The 23,027-nt window shown below is 49.5% G+C and overlaps 1 protein-coding gene across 4 annotated transcripts in view; it reads left to right on the forward strand.

Annotated features, from left to right (window-relative positions):
* LOC143781275 (uncharacterized) overlaps window positions 1-23,027 on the forward strand; it is a 38,861-nt gene that overhangs the window by 12,275 nt on the left and 3,559 nt on the right. For 3 of the 4 annotated variants that reach the window (XM_077267787.1, XM_077267786.1, XM_077267785.1), the window contains exons 2-6: window positions 5,817-5,980; window positions 6,478-6,576; window positions 7,463-8,936; window positions 18,891-19,025; window positions 19,261-19,441. In XM_077267787.1, coding sequence (XP_077123902.1) covers window positions 5,817-5,980; window positions 6,478-6,576; window positions 7,463-8,936; window positions 18,891-19,025; window positions 19,261-19,441 — 2,053 coding nt within the window. Of the gene's footprint in view, window positions 1-1,883; window positions 2,007-5,816; window positions 5,981-6,477; window positions 6,577-7,462; window positions 8,937-18,890; window positions 19,026-19,260; window positions 19,442-23,027 lie in introns of those variants that run through there. The other variant, XM_077267783.1, reaches the window with a different exon arrangement.

The raw sequence follows: 23,027 nt of genomic DNA on the forward strand, positions 1-23,027 counted from the left end.
GTTTAACAGAATAAAAATTCAAAATTTGAAAATTGCGAAATTTTCAAAATTTTAGCCCAATTTCCATTTTTTTCACAAATAAGCACAAAAATTATCGACCTAAATATACCACTAACATGAAGCCCAATATGTCACGAAAAAACAGTCTCAGAACCGCTAGGATCCGTTGAAGCGTTCCTGAGTTATTACCTCATAAAGGGACACTGGTCAGAATTGCAAAAAACGGCCAGGTCATTAAGGTCAAAATAGGCTGGGTCATGAAGGGGTTAACTAAAAAGTGTGAAAGAACTGAAATTATGTCTTATATTCTAGGTTCTTCAAAGTAGCCACCTTTTGCTTTGATGACTGCTTTGCACACTCTTGGCATTCTCTTGATGAACTTCAAGAGGTAGTCACCGGGAATGGTTTTCACTTCACAGGTGTGCCCTGTCAGGTTTAATAAGTGGGATTTCTTGCCTTATAAATGGTGTTGGGACCATCAGTTGTGTTGTGCAGAAGTCTGGTGGATACACAGCTGATAGTCCTACTGAATAGACTGTTAGAATTTGTATTATGGCAAGAAAAAAGCAGCTAAGTAAAGAAAAACGAGTGGCCATCATTACTTTAAGAAATGAAGGTCAGTCAGTCCGAAAAATTGGGCAAATTTTGAAAGTGTCCCCAAGTGCAGTGGCAAAAACCATCAAGCGCTACAAAGAAACTGGCTCACATGAGGACCGCCCCAGGAAAGGAAGACCAAGAGTCACCTCTGCTTCTGAGAATAAGTTTATCCGAGTCACCAGCCTCAGAAATCGCAGGTTAACAGCAGCTCAGATTAGAGACCAGGTCAATGCCACACAGAGTTCTAGCAGCAGACACATCTCTACAACAACTCTTAAGAGGAGACTTTGTGCAGCCGGCCTTCATGGTAAAATAGCTGCTAGGAAACCACTGCTAAGGACAGGCAACAAGCAGAAGAGACTTGTTTGGGCTAAAGGACACAAGGAATGGACATTAGACCAGTGGAAATCTGTGCTTTGGTCTGAGGAGTCCAAATTTTAGATCTTTGGTTCCAACCACCGTGTCTTTGTGCGACGCAGAAAAGGTGAAGGATGGACTCTACATGCCTGGTTCCCACCGTGAAGCATGGAGGAGGAGGTGTGATGGTGTGGGGGTGCTTTGCTGGTGACACTGTTGGGGATTTATTCAAAATTTAAGGCATACTGAACCAGCATGGCTACCACAGCATCTTGCAGCGGCATGCCATTCCATCCGGTTTGCGTTTAGTTGGACCATCATTTATTTTTCAACAGGACAATGACCCCAAACACACCTCCAGGCTGTGTAAGGGCTATTTGACCAAGAAGAGTGATGGAGTGCTACGCCAGATGACCTGGCCTCCACAGTCACCAGACCTGAACCCAATCGAGATGGTTTGGGGTGAGCTGGACCGCAGAGTGAAGGCAAAAGGGCCAACAAGTGCTAAGCATCTCTGGGAACTCCTTCAAGATTGTTGGAAGACCATTCCCAGTGACTACCTCTTGAAGCTCATCAAGAGAATGCCAAGAGTGTGCAAAGCAGTCATCAAAGCAAAAGGTGGCTACTTTGAAGAACCTAGAATATGACATAATTTCAGTTGTTTCACACTTTTTTGTTAAGTATATAATTCCACATGTGTTAATTCATAGTTTTGATGCCTTCAGTGTGAATGTACAATTTTCATAGTCATGAAAATACAGAAAAATCTTTAAATGAGAAGGTGTGTCCAAACTTTTGCTCTGCACTGTATATACACTTTGTGAGTGATACCAGCCCCTCTCATACACTCCAGCGCTGATAGAACCTCTACCTTGTAAGAGGGGCCTGTCTCTTTAATAGATTGTGATTTGCTGCCACCCAGTGGTCTTGTGGAGAGTTGCATTGTTGTATTTTTTACTCTGTCTCCACGCGAGAATACGGCCCCCATCCTCCGCCGAGTGACATCAGAGCCTGGACATGGCCGAGGTCGGCAGATGGGAATCACTGACCGTGTAAGCTCCTCTGGTCCTGAGCTATGAGTGGGACTTTTTACTTTGTGGCCACTAGGAGAAGTCAGGGGTCTGCAGGCCGCAGGCGTTGGTGTCGGAATTTCCTGGCAGATGGATGCAGCCTCTGCAGTGAGGCCCATAGTCCTGGGGTATCTCGTGGCTGTGGCGCTGTTGGACCGTGTCGCTATCACTCTTCTCTGCTGACTTACGTCCTGGTCTTAGCCGGGGTGGGGACCGTGGCGTCTACACCTTCCTAATCACTTAGCAACACCTTGTATACGCTGCCCCATGCTGGGAGCGTGTGTGCAGCTCTGCTACTCCTCCTGTCATATCAGTTCTAGTTCATGTTATTCCTCCTGTCAGGGCTAGTCAGTGTCGCTCCCCATGACTCTGTCGCTCCGTGTGTTGTTGTCCCTCTGTGTCATTGTCGCTCCCCATGACTGTCGCTCTGTGTGTTGTTGTCCCTCTGTGTCATTGTCGCTCCCCATGACTGTCGCTCCGTGTGTTGTTGTCCCTCTGTGTCATTGTCGCTCCCCATGACTCTGTCGCTCCGTGTGTTGTTGTCCCTCTGTGTCATTGTCGCTCCCCATGACTCTGTCACTCCGTGTGTTGTCCCTCAGTGTCATTGTCGCTCCCCATGACTCTGTCGCTCCGTGTGTTGTTGTCCCTCTGTGTCATTGTCGCTCCCCATGACTGTCGCTCCGTGTGTTGTTGTCCCTCTGTGTCATTGTCGCTCCCCATGACTGTCGCTCCGTGTGTTGTTGTCCCTCTGTGTCATTGTCGCTCCCCATGACTGTCGCTCCGTGTGTCGTTGTCCCTCTGTCATTGTCGCTCCCCATGACTGTCGCTCCGTGTGTTGTTGTCCCTCTGTGTCATTGTCGCTCCCCATGACTGTCGCTCCGTGTGTTGTTGTCCCTCTGTGTCATTGTCGCTCCCCATGACTGTCGCTCCGTGTGTCGTTGTCCCTCTGTGTCATTGTCGCTCCCCATGACTCTGTCGCTCCGTGTGTTGTTGTCCCTCTGTGTCATTGTCGCTCCCCATGACTCTGTCACTCCGTGTGTTGTCCCTCAGTGTCATTGTCGCTCCCCATGACTCTGTCGCTCCGTGTGTTGTTGTCCCTCTGTGTCATTGTCGCTCCCCATGACTGTCGCTCCGTGTGTTGTTGTCCCTCTGTGTCAGTCGCTCCCCATGACTGTCGCTCCGTGTGTTGTTGTCCCTCTGTGTCATTGTCGCTCCCCATGACTGTCGCTCCGTGTGTCGTTGTCCCTCTGTGTCATTGTCGCTCCCCATGACTGTCGCTCCGTGTGTTGTTGTCCCTCTGTGTCATTGTCGCTCCCCATGACTGTCGCTCCGTGTGTTGTTGTCCCTCTGTGTCATTGTCGCTCCCCATGACTGTCGCTCCGTGTGTTGTTGTCCCTCTGTGTCATTGTCGCTCCCCATGACTCTGTCGCTCCGTGTGTTGTTGTCCCTCTGTGTCATTGTTGCTCCCCATGACCGTCGCTCCGTGTGTTGTTGTCCCTCAGTGTCATTGTCGCTCCCCATGACTGTCGCTCCGTGTGTTGTTGTTCCTCTGTGTCATTGTCGCTCCCCATGACTCTGTCGCTCCGTGTGTTGTTGTCCCTCTGTGTCATTGTCGCTCCCCATGACTGTCGCTCCGTGTGTTGTTGTTCCTCTGTGTCATTGTCGCTCCCCATGACTCTGTCGCTCCGTGTGTTGTTGTCCCTCTGTGTCATTGTCGCTCCCCATGACTGTCGCTCCGTGTGTTGTTGTCCCTCAGTGTCATTGTCGCTCCCCATGACTGTCGCTCCGTGTGTTGTTGTCCCTCAGTGTCATTGTCGCTCCCCATGACTGTCGCTCCGTGTGTTGTCCCTCTGTGTCATTGTCGCTCCCCATGACTCTGTCGCTCCGTGTGTTGTCCCTCTGTGTCATTGTCGCTCCCCATGACTGTCGCTCCCTGTGTTGTTGTCCCTCTGTGTCATTGTCGCTCCCCATGACTCTGTCGCTCCGTGTGTTGTCCCTCTGTGTCATTGTCGCTCCCCATGACTGTCGCTCTGTGTGTTGTTGTCCCTCTGTGTCAGTCGCTCCCCATGACTGTCGCTCCGTGTGTTGTTGTCCCTCAGTGTCATTGTCGCTCCCCATGACTGTCGCTCCGTGTGTTGTTGTCCCTCTGTGTCATTGTCGCTCCCCATGACTCTGTCGCTCCGAATGTCGTTGTCGCTCCCCATGTTGTCGCTCCCCATGTCGCTGTCGCTCGCCGTGTTGCTGTCGCTCCCTGTGCCGTTGTTGCTCTGTGTCATTGTCACTCACCGTGTTGCTACCGCTCCCCGTGTTGTTGTTGCTCCTCTTGTTGTTGTCGCTCCCCGTGTCGTTGTCACTCCCCATGTTATTGTAGCTGTCAGTGTCTCTGCCCATTTCGTTGTTGCTGGCCGTGTAGGTGTCCCTCCCCGTGTCGTTGTCGATCCCCTTGTGGTTGTTGCTCCTGTTGTCATTGTCACTGCCGGTGTCATTGCCGCTCCTCTTGTCATTGTCGCTTCCCGTGTCGTTGTCGCTCCTCTTGTCGTTGTCGCTCCTCTTGTCATTTTCCCTCCCCGTGTCGTTGTCTCTGATCATGTCGGTGTCGCTGCCCTTGTCGGTGTCCCTTCCCGTGTCATTGCCGCTGTCACTGAAGCTCCCTGTCTCGCCCGTGTCCTTGTCACTGTCGGTAGCGTTGTCCTTGTCACTGTTGGTGGTGCTGTCCGTGTCGTTGTCGCTGCCCATGTTGTTGTCGCTGCCCGTGTTGTCCCTCCCCTTGTCGTTGTCGATCCCCTTGTCGTTGTTGCTCCTTTTGTCGTTGTCCATCCCCTTGTCGTTGTCGCTCCTCTTGTGATTGTTTCTCCCTGTGTCCTTGTCGCTCCTCTTGTGATTGTTTTTGTGTCGTTGTTGCCCCTCTTGTCATTGTCGCTCCCCATGTCGTTGTCGCTCCTCTTGTCGTTGTACCTCTCTGTCGTTGTCTCTGATCGTGTCAGTGTCGCTACCCTTGTTGTAGCTGTCGTTGTCACTCCCCGTGTCATTGTAGCTGTCCGTGTCGCTCCCTGTATCATGGTAGCTTTCGTTAACGCTCTCCGTGTCGTTTTCACTGCCCGTGTCATCACTCCCCGTGTTGCTGTCACTGCCCATGTCTTTGTCGCTGCTGTCTCGTCTTTGTCACTTGTCGTGTCATTGTAGCTGTCGTTGACGCTCCTCATGTCGGTGTCGCTCCCCATGTCGCGGTTGCTGCCTGTGTCGTCATTCCCCATGTCGGTGTCGCTGTTAGTGTCCCACCCTGTGTCATTGTAGCAGTCGGTGTCGCTCCCTGTGTCATTGTAGCTGTCCTTGATGCTCCCCTTGACTTTGTAGCTGTCGTTAAAGCTACCTGTCTTGCCCTTGTCACTGTCGATGGTGCTGTCCGTGTCGTTGTCTCTGCTCGTGTCATTGTCACTGTCCATGTCGTTGTCGCTGCTGTATCGTCGTTCCCTGTGTCTTTGTCGCTGCCCGTGTCTTTGTCCCTGCCCGTGTCGTTGACGCTGCCCATGTCGTTGTCGCTGCCCGTGTTGTTGTCGCTGCCTGTGTCGGTGTTACTGCCCTTATCGGTGTCGCTTCTCATGTCAGTGTTGTTGCCCGTGTCACAGTTGCAGGGGTTTCTGTGATGATTGTGGGCACAGGGTGTGAGATTGCTTGTTTCTGCCACTATCTCTGATAGATTCTGTACTGTGCTTGCAGAAATCCTGGGAGTTGTACTGCATAGTAGTTTTCTGAGTGTCCACCATACTTTACACTTCTCACTTCTCTCTGCAGATGGAGCTCATGATTCGGAGGATGGACGCTCCTCTGCTCACCCAATTTATCACTGAGATTCCCAGTGCAGCTGCGACGGTTCCTCAGTCCAAGTTATACAGCAGCTGGTCTGTATGTGTGGATGATGCCGGGGCCCCCAGCACCTGGGGCCATAAGGACGAAAGGTACCGCGGGGGAAAACGGGGTCATTATATCACTGTATGTGGGGGACATTGTTGTTATATCACTGTATGGGGAGCTGGGTCATTCTATCACTGTATAGGGGAATGGGGACGTATATCACTGTGTGGTGGTACAGGGTCATTAAATCGCTATGGGGGATGGAGTCGTATATCACTGTACTGGGGGACGGGGTCATTATATCACTGTGTGGGGGTCGTTGTATCACTGTATGAGGGGACGGGGTCGTATATCACTGTGTGGGGACGGGGTCATTATATCACTGTGTGGGGACGGGGTCATTATATCACTGTGGGGACGGGGTCATTATATCACTGTGTGGGGGTCGTTGTATCACTGTATGGGGGGACAGGGTCGTATTATTCTGTATGGAGGTCGTATCACTGTATGGGGGAAACCTTGTGGAGGGTCCTCCAGGCCTATGAATGTTTTTTGTCTGTCTCTTTATCTAATGACATTAACCCTTCCTTTATTCGCATAGTTCGCCTGTAGCTTTCTCAGAGGAGCCGCGTTCCAGTGTGATTGGGTCAGAGTCACGATTTCTGGAAGAGGATAATGACAGGGATGGAGTTACAGACTGGTGAGTAAAGAGCAGAGGGGACGCCGGCGCTTAGTGATCGGGGGTGACATATATGTCATGATGGAGCTGGTTGTCATGTCTGTGTCTGCTGATCCTCAATTATGCTGCACTGCTAATGGGGGAGTTGGACATTGCTGCTGATAATGGCGGACGGGAGTCAGATGTTGCTGCCAATAACGGCAAGGTCTGGGCGGAAGTCGGACATTGCTGCCGATTACGTGACAGGGGAGTCGGACATTTGTTTCTTATCACGGGGGAGTCAGACCTTGCTGCTGATGACCGGGGGAGTCAGACGTTGCTGTGATAACGGATTTGGACTTTAGTGCTTGTACCGGGGGAGTCGGACATTGCTGCTGATAACGGAGGAGTTGGATGTTGGTGCTTGTATCGGGGGAGTCGGACCTTGCTGCTGATGACCGGGGGAGTCGGACGTTGCTGCTGATAATGGGGGAGTCGGACGTTGCTGCTGATAACGGAGGAGTTGGACGTTGGTGCTTGTACCGGGGGAGTCGGACGTTGCTGCTGATGACCGGGGGAGTCGGACGTTGCTGCTGATAATGGGGGAGTCGGACGTTGCTGCTGAAAATGGGGGAGTCGGACGTTGCTGCTGATAATGGGGGAGGCGGACCTTGCTGCTGATAATGGGGGAGTCGGACCTTGCTGCTGATAACAGGGGAGTCGGACATTGCTGCTGATAACTGGGGAGTCGGACCTTGCTGCTGATAACGGGGGAGTCGGACCTTGCTGCTGATAACGGGGGAGGCGGACGTTGCTGCTGATAACGGGGGAGTGGGGCTGGGTTGAGTGCGGCACTTCTCACGTACGTTCTTTAGGGTGCAGTCACATCTTTATCCTCCTTTCTCACTAATGTGCTTGGGATTTTCAGGAATTCACTCTCTAGACTGTTCCCTCCTCTCTGGGCCACTGCCGACCATCATCACCTTTCTGAGTCTACTCCCAGTATGGCTTCAGGACGTCCAGACTTTCCCAGTGTACTCAGCCCTCCGCTCTATGAGGAGTCAGGGAGGAAGCTGCCGGACATGGAGTCTCTTCACAGAGGGTTTGAGGACCTCGGCTTGCTGGACAATTGGATTTCCAGCCCAAAAGCCTGTAGTGCTCAAGTGGAAGATTTCCTGAAGGATCTCTACATCGAAAATCCAGCACTAGATCTCAGTACTTCTTTACAGCCGATGGAGAGAACTGACCAGTGCATGGACCGTCTGAACCCCTCAGCTAACGCTCAGTCCCAGAAGGGACCTCAGGAATATGCAGGTGTCCATAGACCCTGGTGCAGAGATGACAAGACAAAGGGAAGATTCATGAAGCAGACTCCAGTGGGTCCAAAGAACCGTTCAGGTATGAGGGACTCCTGGGATAAAGACTTGTATGGAAGGTCTGCCGGTGACTTCACACCTCTGAGCGTCCACACACCAGCGTACTACAATCCTAGAGAGTCTACGCACAGGATGCCCTACAGCGGAGCTCCCGACAGCTTCAGCACCTTTCTTAAGGTTGACAACTTTAATTATCGAGAGACGCCGCTCCTACCAAGTGAAGGGTTTCACCAGAAATGGTTAGAAATGGAGACGGCTAGAAACGAAAATCAAGCGAGCAGCCCTTTACCATCACCCGTGGGCTCCACGATGTCCGATGGATCACCTACTCATCATCCCGGACATTTCTCTGGTATACCCTTGGCCAAAAAAGAGGGGCAACAAAATGGCCCACCTTACCAAGAAAATCGAAGGAAGGCCTTCAGTCATCTGTCTCCCAGTAAGGAGGGAGTGTATTGTAACACGCCACAAAACTACCCACCCAACTGGTCCCCTCCACAGCAGACGTCTGCCCCTGGCCGCCCTGAGAGATATGCCAAAAAACCAAGCTCGCCCATTACTAATACAGAGAGAAGGGGGAGGCGAGGGTGGAACCCCCAATATGGGAAGCCGATCCCACCCATCTATAGTGGGTTCCAGAGGAAGCAGGACCCTAGCGTGGGAAATATGTCAGACTTCATCAACGCTTCCTTCCTGCCCTCCTTTTCATTAATGGCCGACCTCAAGCAAAGCCAGAACCTCCCTTTTAACCACCCATCGTTTTCTCCTCCCAGCAGCCTCCCTTTTCCTCCTCCCTTCCCATACTCTGACCTCATCGATCTGTTCCACTGTGATGATCTCGGCCCCTTTCCCCCATTTATCAGTGACTTGTTCTGCAGTGATGCTCCTCCGCCGTTTCTCCCCTTTCCTGCTCCATTCAACAAATATCGCCCATCGAGGAATCGTAGCGGCCCCGCTAATGAGCTCCACATGCAGCTGGAGGAGTGCTGCGAGCAGTGGAGAGTGCTGGAGAAGGAGAGGAAAAAGGTAACGGCATAGTAAGGAGCCCATAGCGGCAGACGCTTGGTAACTTGTATAGAAACAACACCTTGCTACCTCCTTGTCAGTAGAGGATTAAAAGGGATTTTCCAAGAACAAAAGTTGTGTTTAATCAATAGATCTTGGAATAATAAAAATTTCCACAATTGGATATGATAAATAAAATGTTCCTGTACTGATGTAATCTTATAAATGTCCCCTGCTGTACTGTGTAATGGTCGTGTCTGACCATACAGGAACATGGTCTGATCATACCACAGCTCCTGGGCAGGGGAGGAAGCACAAGAGAGTATACAGACATTACAGCATGGGATCAAAGCTGATACTTTCTTTGAGGTGAAATATTGATTAAAAACAGGCAGTCAAATGTTTTACCTCACAGAAAGAGTCAGCTGTGATCCCATACTGTAATGTGTGTATAGTCTTCTGCTTCCTCCCCCGCCCAGGAGCTGTGGTCAGACCATGTTCCTGCACGCTCAGACACCACCATTACACAGTACAGCATTTTATTGAACATAAACCTTAGAGCAGATATGACATAATAATGCTCGTTTTGCCATATTGCAGTAACTTCCCCCCATGGAGACCGTTCCCAGGGCAAACAACACTTCGTCCGTTATTAACACTTATCCAACAATATTACGGTGTACCGTGAGTTTTGTGCTACAGTAGTACAATCCTATCCAACCACGCCCGCCATAGTTTATGGAAGTGTTCCTGGTTATTCCTCTCGGTGTACATACTTCTTTCCAGTATTTCTATGGTTCGTTTGAGCAATAAATTTGCGTCTGGACGGCGGCTCCTCTCTAATCCAATATTTTACAATCGATTTTCTGGCAATAAACAATAATCTCACAATTGCTATTTTGGTCATGTTGTGTGGTGTTATTTCCTCCACACACCCTAATGTACATGTCAGTGGGTCCCTAGGGACAATGCACCCATCCACTGCTCCAATACGGCTCAACAGGGGACATTTATAAGATTATCTCGGCACAGGAACATTTTATTTAATCACAACCAATTGTGTTAATTATTATTATTCCAAGACTTATTGGTTAAAATGAACTTTTGATGGTGGGAAAACATTTTTAATGAAAGTCTTAGGACTACTGTTATGCTGAGGACAAGAGAAACAGTGAAGGGCAGGTTATATGGGGAGGCCTGGTGATGTCACACAGTGAGGGGCGGGTTATATGGGGAGGCCTGGTGATGTCACACAGTGAGGGGCGGGTTATATGGGGAGGCCTGGTGATGTCTCACAGTGAGGGGCGGGTTATATGGGGAGGCCTGGTGATGTCACACAGTGAGGGGTGGGTTATATGGGGAGGCCTGGTGATGTCACACAGTGAGGGGTGGGTTATATGGGGAGGCCTGGTGATGTCACACAGTGAGGGGCGGGTTATATGGGGAGGCCTGGTGATGTCACACAGTGAGGGGCGGGTTATATGGGGAGGCCTGGTGATGTCACACAGTGAGGGGCGGGTTATATGGGGAGGCCTGGTGATGTCACACAGTGAGGGGCGGATTATATGGGGAGGCCTGGTGATGTCTCACAGTGAGGGGCGGGTTATATGGGGAGGCCTGGTGATGTCACACAGTGAGGGGCGGGTTATATGGGGAGGCCTGGTGATGTCTCACAGTGAGGGGCGGGTTATATGGGGAGGCCTGGTGATGTCACACAGTGAGGGGTGGGTTATATGGGGAGGCCTGGTGATGTCACACAGTGAGGGGTGGGTTATATGGGGAGGCCTGGTGATGTCACACAGTGAGGGGCGGGTTATATGGGGAGGCCTGGTGATGTCACACAGTGAGGGGCGGGTTATATGGGGAGGCCTGGTGATGTCACACAGTGAGGGGCGGGTTATATGGGGAGGCCTGGTGATGTCACACAGTGAGGGGCGGATTATATGGGGAGGCCTGGTGATGTCACACAGTGAGGGGCGGGTTATATGGAGAGGCCTGGTGATGTCACACAGTGAGGGGCGGGTTATATGGGGAGGCCTGGTGATGTCACACAGTGAGGGGCGGATTATATGGGGAGGCCTGGTGATGTCACACAGTGAGGGGCGGGTTATATATGGAGGCCTGGTGATGTCACACAGTGAGGGGCGGGTTATATGGAGAGGCCTGGTGATGTCACACAGTGAGGGGCGGGTTATATGGGGAGGCCTGGTGATGTCACACAGTGAGGGGCGGGTTATATGGGGAGGCCTGGTGATGTCACACAGTGAGGGGCGGATTATATGGGGAGGCCTGGTGATGTCACACAGTGGGGGGCGGGTTATATGGGGAGGCCTGGTGATGTCACACAGTGAGGGGCGGGTTATATGGGGAGGCCTGGTGATGTCACACAGTGAGGGGCGGGTTATATGGGGAGGCCTGGTGATGTCTCACAGTGAGGGGCGGGTTATATGGGGAGGCCTGGTGATGTCACACAGTGAGGGGCGGGTTATATGGGGAGGCCTGGTGATGTCACACAGTGAGGGGCGGGTTATATGGGGAGGCCTGGTGATGTCACACAGTGAGGGGCGGGTTATATGGGGAGGCCTAGTGATGTCTCACAGTGAGGGGCGGGTTATATGGGGAGGCCTGGTGATGTCACACAGTGAGGGGCGGGTTATATGGGGAGGCCTGGTGATGTCTCACAGTGAGGGGCGGCTTATATGGGGAGGCCTGGTGATGTCACACAGTGAGGGGCGGGTTATATGGGGAGGCCTGGTGATGTCACACAGTGAGGGGCGGGTTATATGGGGAGGCCTGGTGATGTCACACAGTGAGGGGCGGGTTATATGGGGAGGCCTGGTGATTCCCTCAGATGCTTTTAAAATCTGGTAGAAATACCAGAAGAGTGGGAGTTGTTTGATCAGCAGAGAAGCGAATTCATATTAATGTCTATGGATGTAGATGAGGACAGAGAAGCCCCCGGAGGTGGATGTGGGGGGCACATACTTCCTCCATATTAATGTCTATGGATGTAGATGAGGACAGAGAAGCCCCCGGAGGAGGATGTGGGGGGCACATACTTTCTCTATATTAATATCTATGGATGTAGATGAAGACAGAGAAGCCCCCCAGAGGTGGATGTGGGGGGCACATACTTTCTCCATATTAATGTCTATGGATGTAGATGAGGACAGAGAAGCCCCCGGAGGTGGATGTGGGGGGCACATACTTCCTCCATATTAATGTCTATGGATGTAGATGAGGACAGAGAAGCCCCCGGAGGAGGATGTGGGGGGCACATACTTTCTCTATATTAATATCTATGGATGTAGATGAAGACAGAGAAGCCCCCCAGAGGTGGATGTGGGGGGCACATACTTTTCTCCATATTAATGCCTGGATGTAGATGAGGACAGCGAAGCCTCAGAGGTGCATATGGGGGGGCACATACTTTTCTACATATTAATGTCTATTGCACCATTACGCACAGTATTGTACCTGTCACGAGTCCCGAGTATTATTGCTGTGGGAAACGCTGCACACAGCAGCAAGGGAGCTGAGCAAAGCCCCGGGTTACTAACCAGGTACAAACAGGACCTGAACCATGTGACAGAGTAGGAGGTGATCGGGGGCAGAGACAGACACCAGGGAACAGAGAAAGGATAAACTCAAGAGAGTATTTGAACAAGCTAAGATCGGAGCCAGGAGATCACGAAGTGCCAAAGGGGTGAGACGGGATTGTCAGAAGTGAAGCCAGAGGTCAGAAATCCAGAAGAACAAACAGAGTAACCCACAGAGAGCAAGGAACACCATTGCAAACCTAGCACACATTCTAGAGGTCAGGCACACAGACTAGAACAGAAAGTATAGCTGACAGCGAATCCTAGTCTGGAGTGAGTATAAATACCCCTCCCAGATCGAAAGGGATTCAAAATTAACCCTGAGAGAACAGGACATTAACCATGACAAATTCCCCCTCTTAACGGGGGGCCACTGGACCCCCAGGCTTCTCAGGGTACCTGGCATGAAAAGCCCGCCCGCACCAGTCGATCAGCGTGCACAGAACTGGCCGGAACCCATGACCGATCCTCAATGGAATATCCCTTCCAGTCGATTAGGTACTGAAGCCTCCGGCGCACCCACCGTGAATCAGTGATGCGCCCTATCTCGTACTCCAGCTGACCTTCTACCAACACTGGCGGAACATTGGATGAAGAATCTTCTCTAACCTTCCCCACAGGTTTTAATAGGGACCTGTGGAAGGCATTAGATATTTTTAAGGAAGTGGGCAAGTGTAATCTGTAGGCCACCGGGTTGATCACCTCTATAATCTTGTATGGACCTAAAATGTGGGGCCCAACTTCATAGAGGGTATCTAAAGTTTGATGTTACGGGTAGACAACCACACCTCCCCCACAGCCAACACAGGAGCTGACCCCCTCCTCCTGTCCTCAAAATATTTGTACCTCTTCTGGGCTTTGGAGATGTTCCCCTGAGCCTCCCTCCAAAGGGTTCTTAACTGTTGCACCAAACCCTCAGCATCAGGACAACCAGAATCCATGCGGGAAAATTCTGCAAACTGCGGAACAAACCCATAATTGACCTGAAAAGGAGATTTGCCAATAGACTGATTAATACAACAATTGAACGCAAATTCTGCCATGGGCAATACCTCACACCAGTCCTCCTGTCTGGAAGAGGCGAGGCATCTCAAAATTTGTTTCAACGACTGGTTGGTGCGTTTAATCTGTCCGTTAGATTCCGGGTGATAAGCAGAGGAGAATGACAATGTAACCCCAACTTCTTACAAAAAGCCCTCCAAAACCTGGCCACAAATTGCACACCCCTGTCAGACACAATATTCACAGGTACCGCATGCAACCGAACTATGTGCTGTATAAACAAAGCGAGCCAAGGTTTCAGCAGAAGGTAACGACACAAAGTGGGCTTGCTTCAAAAATCTATCAACCACTACCCATACTACTGAGTTACCTTTGGAAGATGGAAGATTAGTGATAAAGTCCATGGACAGATGTGTCCATGGTTTATCCGGAATTGGCAAAGGTACCAATTCCCCGGCCGGACCAGAGAGCTCTTGGAGCGACCCCCCACGTATTTACAAATCTTTTGATACCAGTACCCATAGAGGGCCACCAAATACTAGCTACTGCACCCCGGGTAGCTGCAATCCCAGGGTGTGCACTCAACACAGAATCATGAAATTCTTGCAGGAGTGTGAGACTGAAATGTTTGGGTACAAACAATTTACCTGGGGGTTTATTCCTGGGAACTTGTGCTGCCAGAATCTCTCTCTGTAACTCATATGAGACTTCTGCCACAACCACTCCTGGTTGAAGAATGGAGGAAGGAGGTTCTGGAGGGGACACAGAATCAAAACTTTGGGATAAAACATCCGCCTTACATTTTTAGACCCTGGTCGGAACGTAATGGTAAAATGAAACCGAGAAAAAAAAGTGCCCATCGATCCTGTCTGGGAGTCAGTCTCTTAGCTGACTCGATATAGGCCAGGTTTTTATGATCAGTGATGACCATAACAGGATGAACAGCCCCCTCCATTCTTCGAAGGCCAGTTTAACCACCAACAATTCCCTGTTGCCGACCTCATAATTTCTCGGCCGATGACAATTTTTTAGAGAAAAAGGCACAGGGATTAAGGTTAGTAAGGGTGGTCAGACCCTGGGACAACACTGCTCCCACCCCCACCTCCGAAGCGTCGATCTCCACGATAAAAGGTCTTAACGTATCGGGTTGTATCAACACGGGTGCTGAAGTAAAGCATTTCTTCAGTGTCTGGAAGGAATTTTTTGCGGCCAAGGACCAATTTTTGAATCCATCCCTTTTGAGGTTGAGGATCGTCAAGGGTTTCACCACCTGCGAAAACCCTTTAATGAACTTCCTATAGAAGTTAGCGAAGCCCAGGAATCGTTGCAATCCCTTCAGGTCATGAGGTTGCACCCAATCAGAAATGGCCTGAACCTTCCCCGGATCCATTCGGAATCCCTCCCATGATACAATTAAACCCAGAAAAGACAGTTCTTGCATAAAGAATGAACACTTCTCCAGCTTAGCGTATAAATGGTTCTCCCCGAGTCTCACAAGAACCGTACGTAGATGGTATAAGTGTGACTGAGTGTCCTCTGAGTATATCAAGATGTCATCCAGGTAATTGACAACGTAGCGCCCAGTCAGGTCAGAAAAAACAACATTAATGAAATTCTGGAAAACAGCAGGGGCGTTAGTAAGACCGAAGGGCATAGCCAAATTTTCAATTAAGCCCTCGGTCGTCAGAAATGCTGTTTTCCATTCATCTCCCTCTTGGATCCTTAAGAGGTTATAAGCCCCTTTTAAGTCAAGCTTAGAAAACCATTTGGCCACAGTGAGTTGATTACATAAATCAGGAATCAGAGGGAGAGGGTACGTGTTCTTCACAGTAATCTTACGCAGTTCCCGAAAGTCGAGGCACGGTCGCAAACCACCATCTTTTTTCTTCACAAAGAAAAACCCTGCTGCCATGGGTGAGACAGGGCTGAATATGCCCCTTGCAGAGGCTCTCTGTGATGTACTCTTTCATGGCTTTGCGCTCAGGCCCAGAACAATTATACAGACGAGCCTTGGGTAATTGAGCTTCAGGGACTAAATAGCACAATCACCAGGCCGATGTGGTGGAAGCGCCTCAGCCTCGCTTTCGGAAAACACACCTTCGAAGTCTTTCAGGTACTCCGGAAAACCCTCCAGACCGACAGGTGACACAGATACAGACTTTACCGTGTTAACAAAAGGTCCCAGGTTACAACACTGACCATTACCCTTAGGGTACCGTTACACTAAACGATTTACTAACGATCACGACCAACGATACGACCTGGCCGTGATCGTTGGTAAGTCGTTGTGTGGTCGCTTGAGAGCTGTCACACAGACAGCTCTCCAGCGACCAACGATGCCGAAGTCCCCGGGTAACCAGGGTAAACATCGGGTTACTAAGCGCAGGGCCGCGCTTAGTAACCCGATGTTTACCCTGGTTACCATCGTAAATGTAAAAAAAAGCCAAACAGTACATACTCACATTCCGGTGTCAAGTCCCTCGCCGTCTGCTTCCCGCACTGACTGTGAGTGCCGGCCGTAAAGTAAAAGCAGAGCGCATCGGTGACGTCACCGCTGTGCTGTGCTTTACGGCCGGCACTCACAGTCAGCGCGGGAAGCAGACGGCGAGGGACGTGACACCGGAATGTGAGTATGTACTGTTTGGTTTTTTTTACATTTACAATGGTAACCAGGGTAAACATCGGGTTACTAAGCGCGGCCCTGCGCTTAGTAACCCGATGTTTACCCTGGTTACAAGCGAGCGCATCGCTGGATCGGTGTCACACACACCGATCCAGCGATGACAGCGGGAGATCCAGCGACGAAATAAAGTTCCAAACGATCTGCTACGACGTACGATTCTCAGCGGGGTCCCTGATCGCTGCTGCGTGTCAGACACAGCGATATCGTATGGATATCGCTGGAACGTCACGGATCGTGCCGTCGTAGCGACCAAAGTGCCACTGTGAGACGGTACCTTTACATCTCCATTGAGTAATCTCCCCCGCCACCCAATCAATGGCAGGATTGTGGCGTTGAAGTCATGGCATCCCCAGTACCAGTCCAGCAAGCAAGATTATTCATAACGAAACAACTTAATTTTTCCACGTGAGTGGAACCCACTTTCAGAGAAAAAAACATCAGTCCTGAAACAAATTCCATCCCGGGTAAGAGGGGATGAATCAACAGCCACAGTTTTAACAGGGTCTTTCAGCCTGACTGTCCCTATCTTATTACGAGTCACAAATTGGGCATCAATCAAATTAATGGAAGAACTGCAGTCAACAAAGGCGGTGGTCACCACAGGACCGCCAGCAAGTTCCAATTCCACTTGGAGTACAGTTTTTGCAAGCGAGAAAAATGTACCTGGGAGTCTGGACAACCTCCTCGATTGTTGCCCAGACTCAGTCGTTTCTCTGACGGTTTCGCTGAAGATGGGCAGGAGAGGCAGTTCTTTTTCCAATGTCCAGAGGCTCCACAGTAAAAAGCATAGTTGGTTGTCTCTATGGTTCCTTCTCTCTTTCTCCATAACCGAGACTGACCCAATCTCCATGGGCTCAGATACAGGTGCAGAGACACACAATTTGGAGTACAAGGGAGTCTCTTGTTGCATCACTCCTCTTGCACGGAGTCTCCGGTCCATCCGGACCGCCTGCGTCATGGCATCTTCCAGGGTATCAAGAGGAGGATGAAGTGCCAGAGCATCCTTCAGACAGTCAGACAGACCCTTGCGGAACAACCCCCTCAGGACGTTGTCGTTCCAAGATACTTCGACTGCCCAATGCCTAAACTCCGAACAGAACCATTCAGCGGAGTGCCTCCCATGTGTCACACTCATCACCATATCCTCTGCCAGACACACTCTATCAAGCTCATCATAAATGTGCCCCAGAGCCTCAAAGAACGGGTTCACAGACATACGTCCAGGAGCAGAGGAAGAGAGAAAGCTCATGCCTGTGGAGCCCCCCCTAACAAGGACATTACGACCCCCACCTTCTGCCTTTCATTTTCATAGGCCCTGGGACGCAACTCGAAGAACAACTTGCATCCCTCCTTAAAGACCCTAAACAATTTTTTATCTCCGGAGAAACTGTTGGGTAACTTTACCGGTGGCTCGCAGTCCGATAGGAATACATCAGTGGGGCCCCCCTCCCGGAACCCCAACGGAGCAGACCTCTGTAAAGCACCTGCCACATCTCTGCACCTGTTGGTGCGAGTGGACCAGGGCTTGCTGCTCCATGGACAGCTTCTGCATAAGCTGGGAGAGCTCATTAATGTGCCCCGTGAGAGCCTGTACCGGATCCATGGCATACCAACACCCCCCACCAGGGTCATCTATAATGTCACGGCTCCCGAGTAATACTGCTGTGGGAAATGCTGCACACAGCAGCAAGGGAGCTGAGCAAAGCGCCGGGTTACTAGCCAGGTACAAACAGGACCTGAACCATGTGACAGAGTAGGAGGTGATCGGGGGCGGAGCCAGACACCAGGGAACAGAGAAAGGATAAACTCAAGAGAGTATTTGAACAAGCTAAGATCGGAGCCAGGAGATCACGAAGTGCCAAAGGGGTGAGACGGGATTGTCAGAAGTGAAGCCAGAGGTCAGAAATCCAGAAGAACAAACAGAGTAACGCACTGAGAGCAAGGAAGACAATTGCTAACTGAGCACACACTCCAGAGGTCAGGCACACAGACTAGAACAGAAAGTATAGCTAACAGCGAATCCTAGTCTGGAGTGAGTATAAATACCCCTCCCAGATCGAAAGGGAGCCAGGAAAATTAACCCTGAGAGAACAGGATATTAAGCATGTCCTAACCATGACAGTACCGTTCTGCATAGTATTGTACGATTACGCGCAGTATTGCACCATTACGCGCAGTATTGCACCGTTACGCGCAGTGTTGTACCATTACGCACAGTATTGCACCATTCCAAACAGTATTGTACCATTACTCACAGTATTGTACCATTACCCACAGTATTGCACCGTTACGCAGTGTTGTACCATTACGCACAGTATTGCACCATTACGCACTGTATTGCACCGTTACGCACAGTATTGCACCATTACGCACAGTAGTGCACCATTACGCACAGTATTGCACCATTACCCACAGTATTGCACCATTACGCACAGTATTGCACCGTTACGCACAGTATTGCACCATTATGCACAGTATTGTATCATTATGCACAGTATTGTACCATTATGCACAGTATTGTATCATTATGCACAGTATTGTATCATTATGCACAGTATTGTATCATTATGCACAGTATTGTATCATTATGCACAGTATTGTATCATTATGCACAGTATTGTATCATTATGCACAGTGTGCTCACAGCATTGTGTGACTTAGTGATGGCGGTTTGTTCTGTTCTCACATTAGACGGAGGCAGAACTTGCGGTGAAGTTTCCAGGACACCGGATCTCCTGTTCTTATAGCTCCACAATCCCGCGACTTCCACCAAATCCCTCCCGTGTTGACCGCTTGGTTGTAGATCAGTTTCGAGAGCAGGCGCGGGTAAGTCTCTATACACATAGACCATGCGCTGATGTACATCATGCCTCCTCCTCTAGTCACCTCCACAGCTGCACTTACATTCTGAGGGTCCCTTGTTTTGATGGTTGGTCCTCGGGTGTTAGGTGACAGATCTGCTGGAAGCTCGGAGATCAATCTATTTCCTCCTGGATTTTGAAAGCAGCTCTGGATGTGATTGGAGAAGGGTCTTTCTCTCACACCTCTCTGCCTCCACCAGGCTGTTTCATTGGTGAAGATAATGGAGAGAATCCGTGGAGAGACTCTTCATGTGAACATACACATCGCCCTGGAGCACCACCTGGAAGCCGTGCACCTCACACAAGCGCGGCGGAAAGATGAGATTATTAATGCTGCCAACCGCCAGAAGCAAGGCGTCCCGCGGTACAACAACGAGAGGGGTACGGACAATGTGTGCTGTCAGCAGGTGCAGGACATGTGTGGTCCTGTAGGGGTATCCTAGAGCGAGTCTTGTCCCAGGGGCCCCATGCATTCCTACCACCAGGGTCCTGCAGCCACCTGCCCTCATCACATCGCCCTGATGATGAGGATTTGTCTGAGGGGCATGAAGCCTCAGTTCGTGGAGCAGGGTGGGAATGTGATGACAGGCGTGACTCCACTAGTGTCCATGTCACGAGAAATACTGAGTACTCCTTCCGTGGACGCTCTGGTGCACAAACAACATCTAGTCCTTAAAATGTCTTCACATTTTGTAAATCTAACCACAGACGAAGAACGAGAAATCAGAAATTACTTTGTGCCATTACCATGTGACATGTTCCCAAAACTAACCTAAAATGCGGGAGCTGTGTGATAAATTAAGTGAGATCAGTCATTTTTCGTTCCGATTTTGTGCTGCTTTTATATCTGCAGCATGTCTATTCTTTGTGGTTTTTTGCCCCGTTTTTTGTCCATTTTCTTCAATAGAGTCAGTCGAATACTCGCCAAAAATGCGTTTGTAAAAATGCGGATTTGCTGAGTTTTTTATTGCGTTTTTACGGACTTCATATCGGGTGTTTCGCACGCTGTCATCTGTGTGACAGCGCGAGAAACATCAGTGCAGTGATCGGCGGTAACGTTACTGCCGATAAAATTATTAAGAGCGCTGCATGACAGCATGACTCCGCAGATGTCACACACCCGCAGTAAAAAGCTTACTGCAGGTCACGGGCTGTCACTGATTACAGCAGGAGCAGGCAGTGGCTGATGGGTGTAGCCATCAGTCGGCCCCTGTGCTCAAACTAAAAAAAAAAAAAGTTGAAATAAATATTAACATAAAAATAAAAAAAAACACAGTTATACTCCCCTTACACCTAATCCCTGAAACACATTGTCTCCTGTAAAAAAAAAAATAAAAAAACACCATATACTTACCTTAACACCTAATCCCCGATGCCCATGTCACCTAGAAAAGCGAAAAAATAATAAACCACCATATCCCTCACCTATCCAGCGTAATCTGATGTGACTGCTCTACCCCACAGGAGCATGTAATTGTGTTACGGCACCGCTTTGTAAGAAAGTTCTCACGCAGCAGAAGTGCTGTAAATGAGGTCACCGGGGCTCATCAGCTGATGAACTCTGGTGAACTTCCTCACTGCAGCTCAGCGCTACACACTGCAGGATTACAGGCTCCTGTGTCAATGTGTAGCCTGCTGTGATCAGGATTGTCCTGGGACATTATGGATTATGTCTTCACTTCGGACAGGTGAGGATGTTAAAAAAGAAAAAAAAGCACTGGTGCTCCTGATAGTTCCTAGTGGGGGAACAAAATTGCTGAATGTAGAGTGCTGCTGGTGATTGTGACAGGTTCTGTGTAGACATGTAAAGTATATCAAATGAAAAAAAGTGGTATTCACCTGCGCTGTCTACAAAAACGAACAATAAAATGAAAAATAGATGAATAAATGAATAAGAGAGCACTTACTTATGTTGGAACACTAATACTCATCAGGGTTAACCCTCCGCACTCAGCACCACAGTGAGTACAGCATATTTTATGTGCACATAGCAGTTGTGGCATATTAGTGCTCCGACATACTAGGGGAGCATTTCTCCTCATCTCAACATATGGGCAATCAATTCTAATCACAGTACTCCTTGTCAGCCAGCACCTGACGGCCATCTTAGCACCTTAACCTAACGGAATCCTGCGCTACTCCCACCAGCAGTAAGTTTATTGTGTACTGGGAAAACTAGACCGCATTCATTTACAACCATACCTATAAAGGTTGTACATTTATTTAAGCAGCGGCATCTTCTATAAACCTCTGAAGATTAAGCAACCGTGGTCATCACAATACCCGCATCAATCGCAGATACACAGGGATCACGTCTCTTCATTGCACATTTCCATTTAATACCTGAGTGAGTATATATTATAAATCTCACTATATTCACCAATACAAACATTTACCCCTTTCTCTCTCTCATTCCCCTAAGATTCTGGTAGTACTTTAAGGACCTGTTACAACATCCACTGCATAACCAATGATTACTCATTAAGTAGGTGCTCTCTTATTCATTTATTCATCTATTTTTCATTTTATTGTTCGTTTTTGTAGACAGCGCAGGTGAGTACCACTTTTTTTCAGGTGAGGATGTTGGCTTCAGTGGACTGGGCGATGTGAGTATGGTTTAGATGCAATAAAGGAGTCGATGTCATTATTTCAAATTAAGGACTTTTTTCTGGGTGTCTGTGTTTTTATAATATTACTATGGGGTTAGTAATGGGGGCGTCTTATAGACGCCCCTCCATTACTAACTGTTGGGTTTAATGTCACTGGACAATACAAAGGTGACATCAACCCCCCCCAACTATCACCCCACATGCCACTGCACCAGGGTAAGTGAGAAGAATGAGGCTAAGTGCTAGAATTGGCACATCTTATGGGAGCTGATGTTTTTAGCCTGGGGTACCTAGATCCATGGCCCCTTCCTAGGCTATTAATATCAGCTCAGAGCTGGCTGCCTAGCCTTTGCTGGTTATTAAGTAAAAGGGGACCATACATCATTTTGTTAGGGGGGTCCCACATTTTTATAACCAGGAAAGGCTAAGTGTACAGTTGTGAGCTGATATTAATAGCCTGGGAAGCTCCATGGATATTACCCCCTTCCCAGGCTATAAACATCTGCCTCCAGCCGTCGGCTTTCCCTCAGCTGGTTAAGAAAATTATGCTGGAGCCCACGCCATTTTTTTCAGAAAAATAGTAACTAGTTACACATACAGTAAGCTGCACACCACACTGTACTAACTGTATATGTGACTGACATATTTATACCTATTCTATGTGTATATATCTATTCTGTCAGGTCACCCTGCGAGTTTACGTTTTTCAACATGAAATGTCGGGTTTTCAAGGACATGGGTGTGTAAAAATTGGACGTCACTCGCATGGTCTGAATGACGTGTGATTTTTTTTTTCTTGCACCCATTGACTTGCATTGGCGAGTCTTGTCCAATACATGAGGATTTTCGCGCCATGCTGAGTTTTTTTCCTCAGTCCAAATTCAGTTGAGAAAAAAAATTGCAGATGGGCAAAGACTCAGAGATATAAAAATCAGACGGCACTCTGACCAATGTCATCGGATTGCTCTGGTCTGTTTTTCTCGCAGATGAGTATGAGCCCTAATAGCCCCCGGCGTCTCCACCGCCAGGTATCGCCGCGCGCACCGTGCAGCCAGGTGTTTGGTTACCGCCTATTTAGGTTTATTCTGTGATAACGTGGGACAGCGCTTTAACCCTTGGATCATTGTCGGACCTGGGGTGAGAATATTGGGTTAATTTAATGATTAAAGAATGTGCCTGTTTTCTTTTATTCTCGGCGAGTTTATTTAACTCTTTCCTTTCAGGTTTAGTAGTGAGGGGTCTGGCTGATAGCTCCGGCTGCTGACCCCAACCCCTAATCCCATTACCCCGATACCACCGTACCCCGATACCACTGCACCAGGGCTTTGGGAAGAGACGGGGCAGCTGAGGGCAGGGAT

The sequence above is a fragment of the Ranitomeya variabilis genome, chromosome 6, assembly GCF_051348905.1.
Source record: "Ranitomeya variabilis isolate aRanVar5 chromosome 6, aRanVar5.hap1, whole genome shotgun sequence".
Lineage (NCBI taxonomy): Eukaryota > Metazoa > Chordata > Amphibia > Anura > Dendrobatidae > Ranitomeya > Ranitomeya variabilis.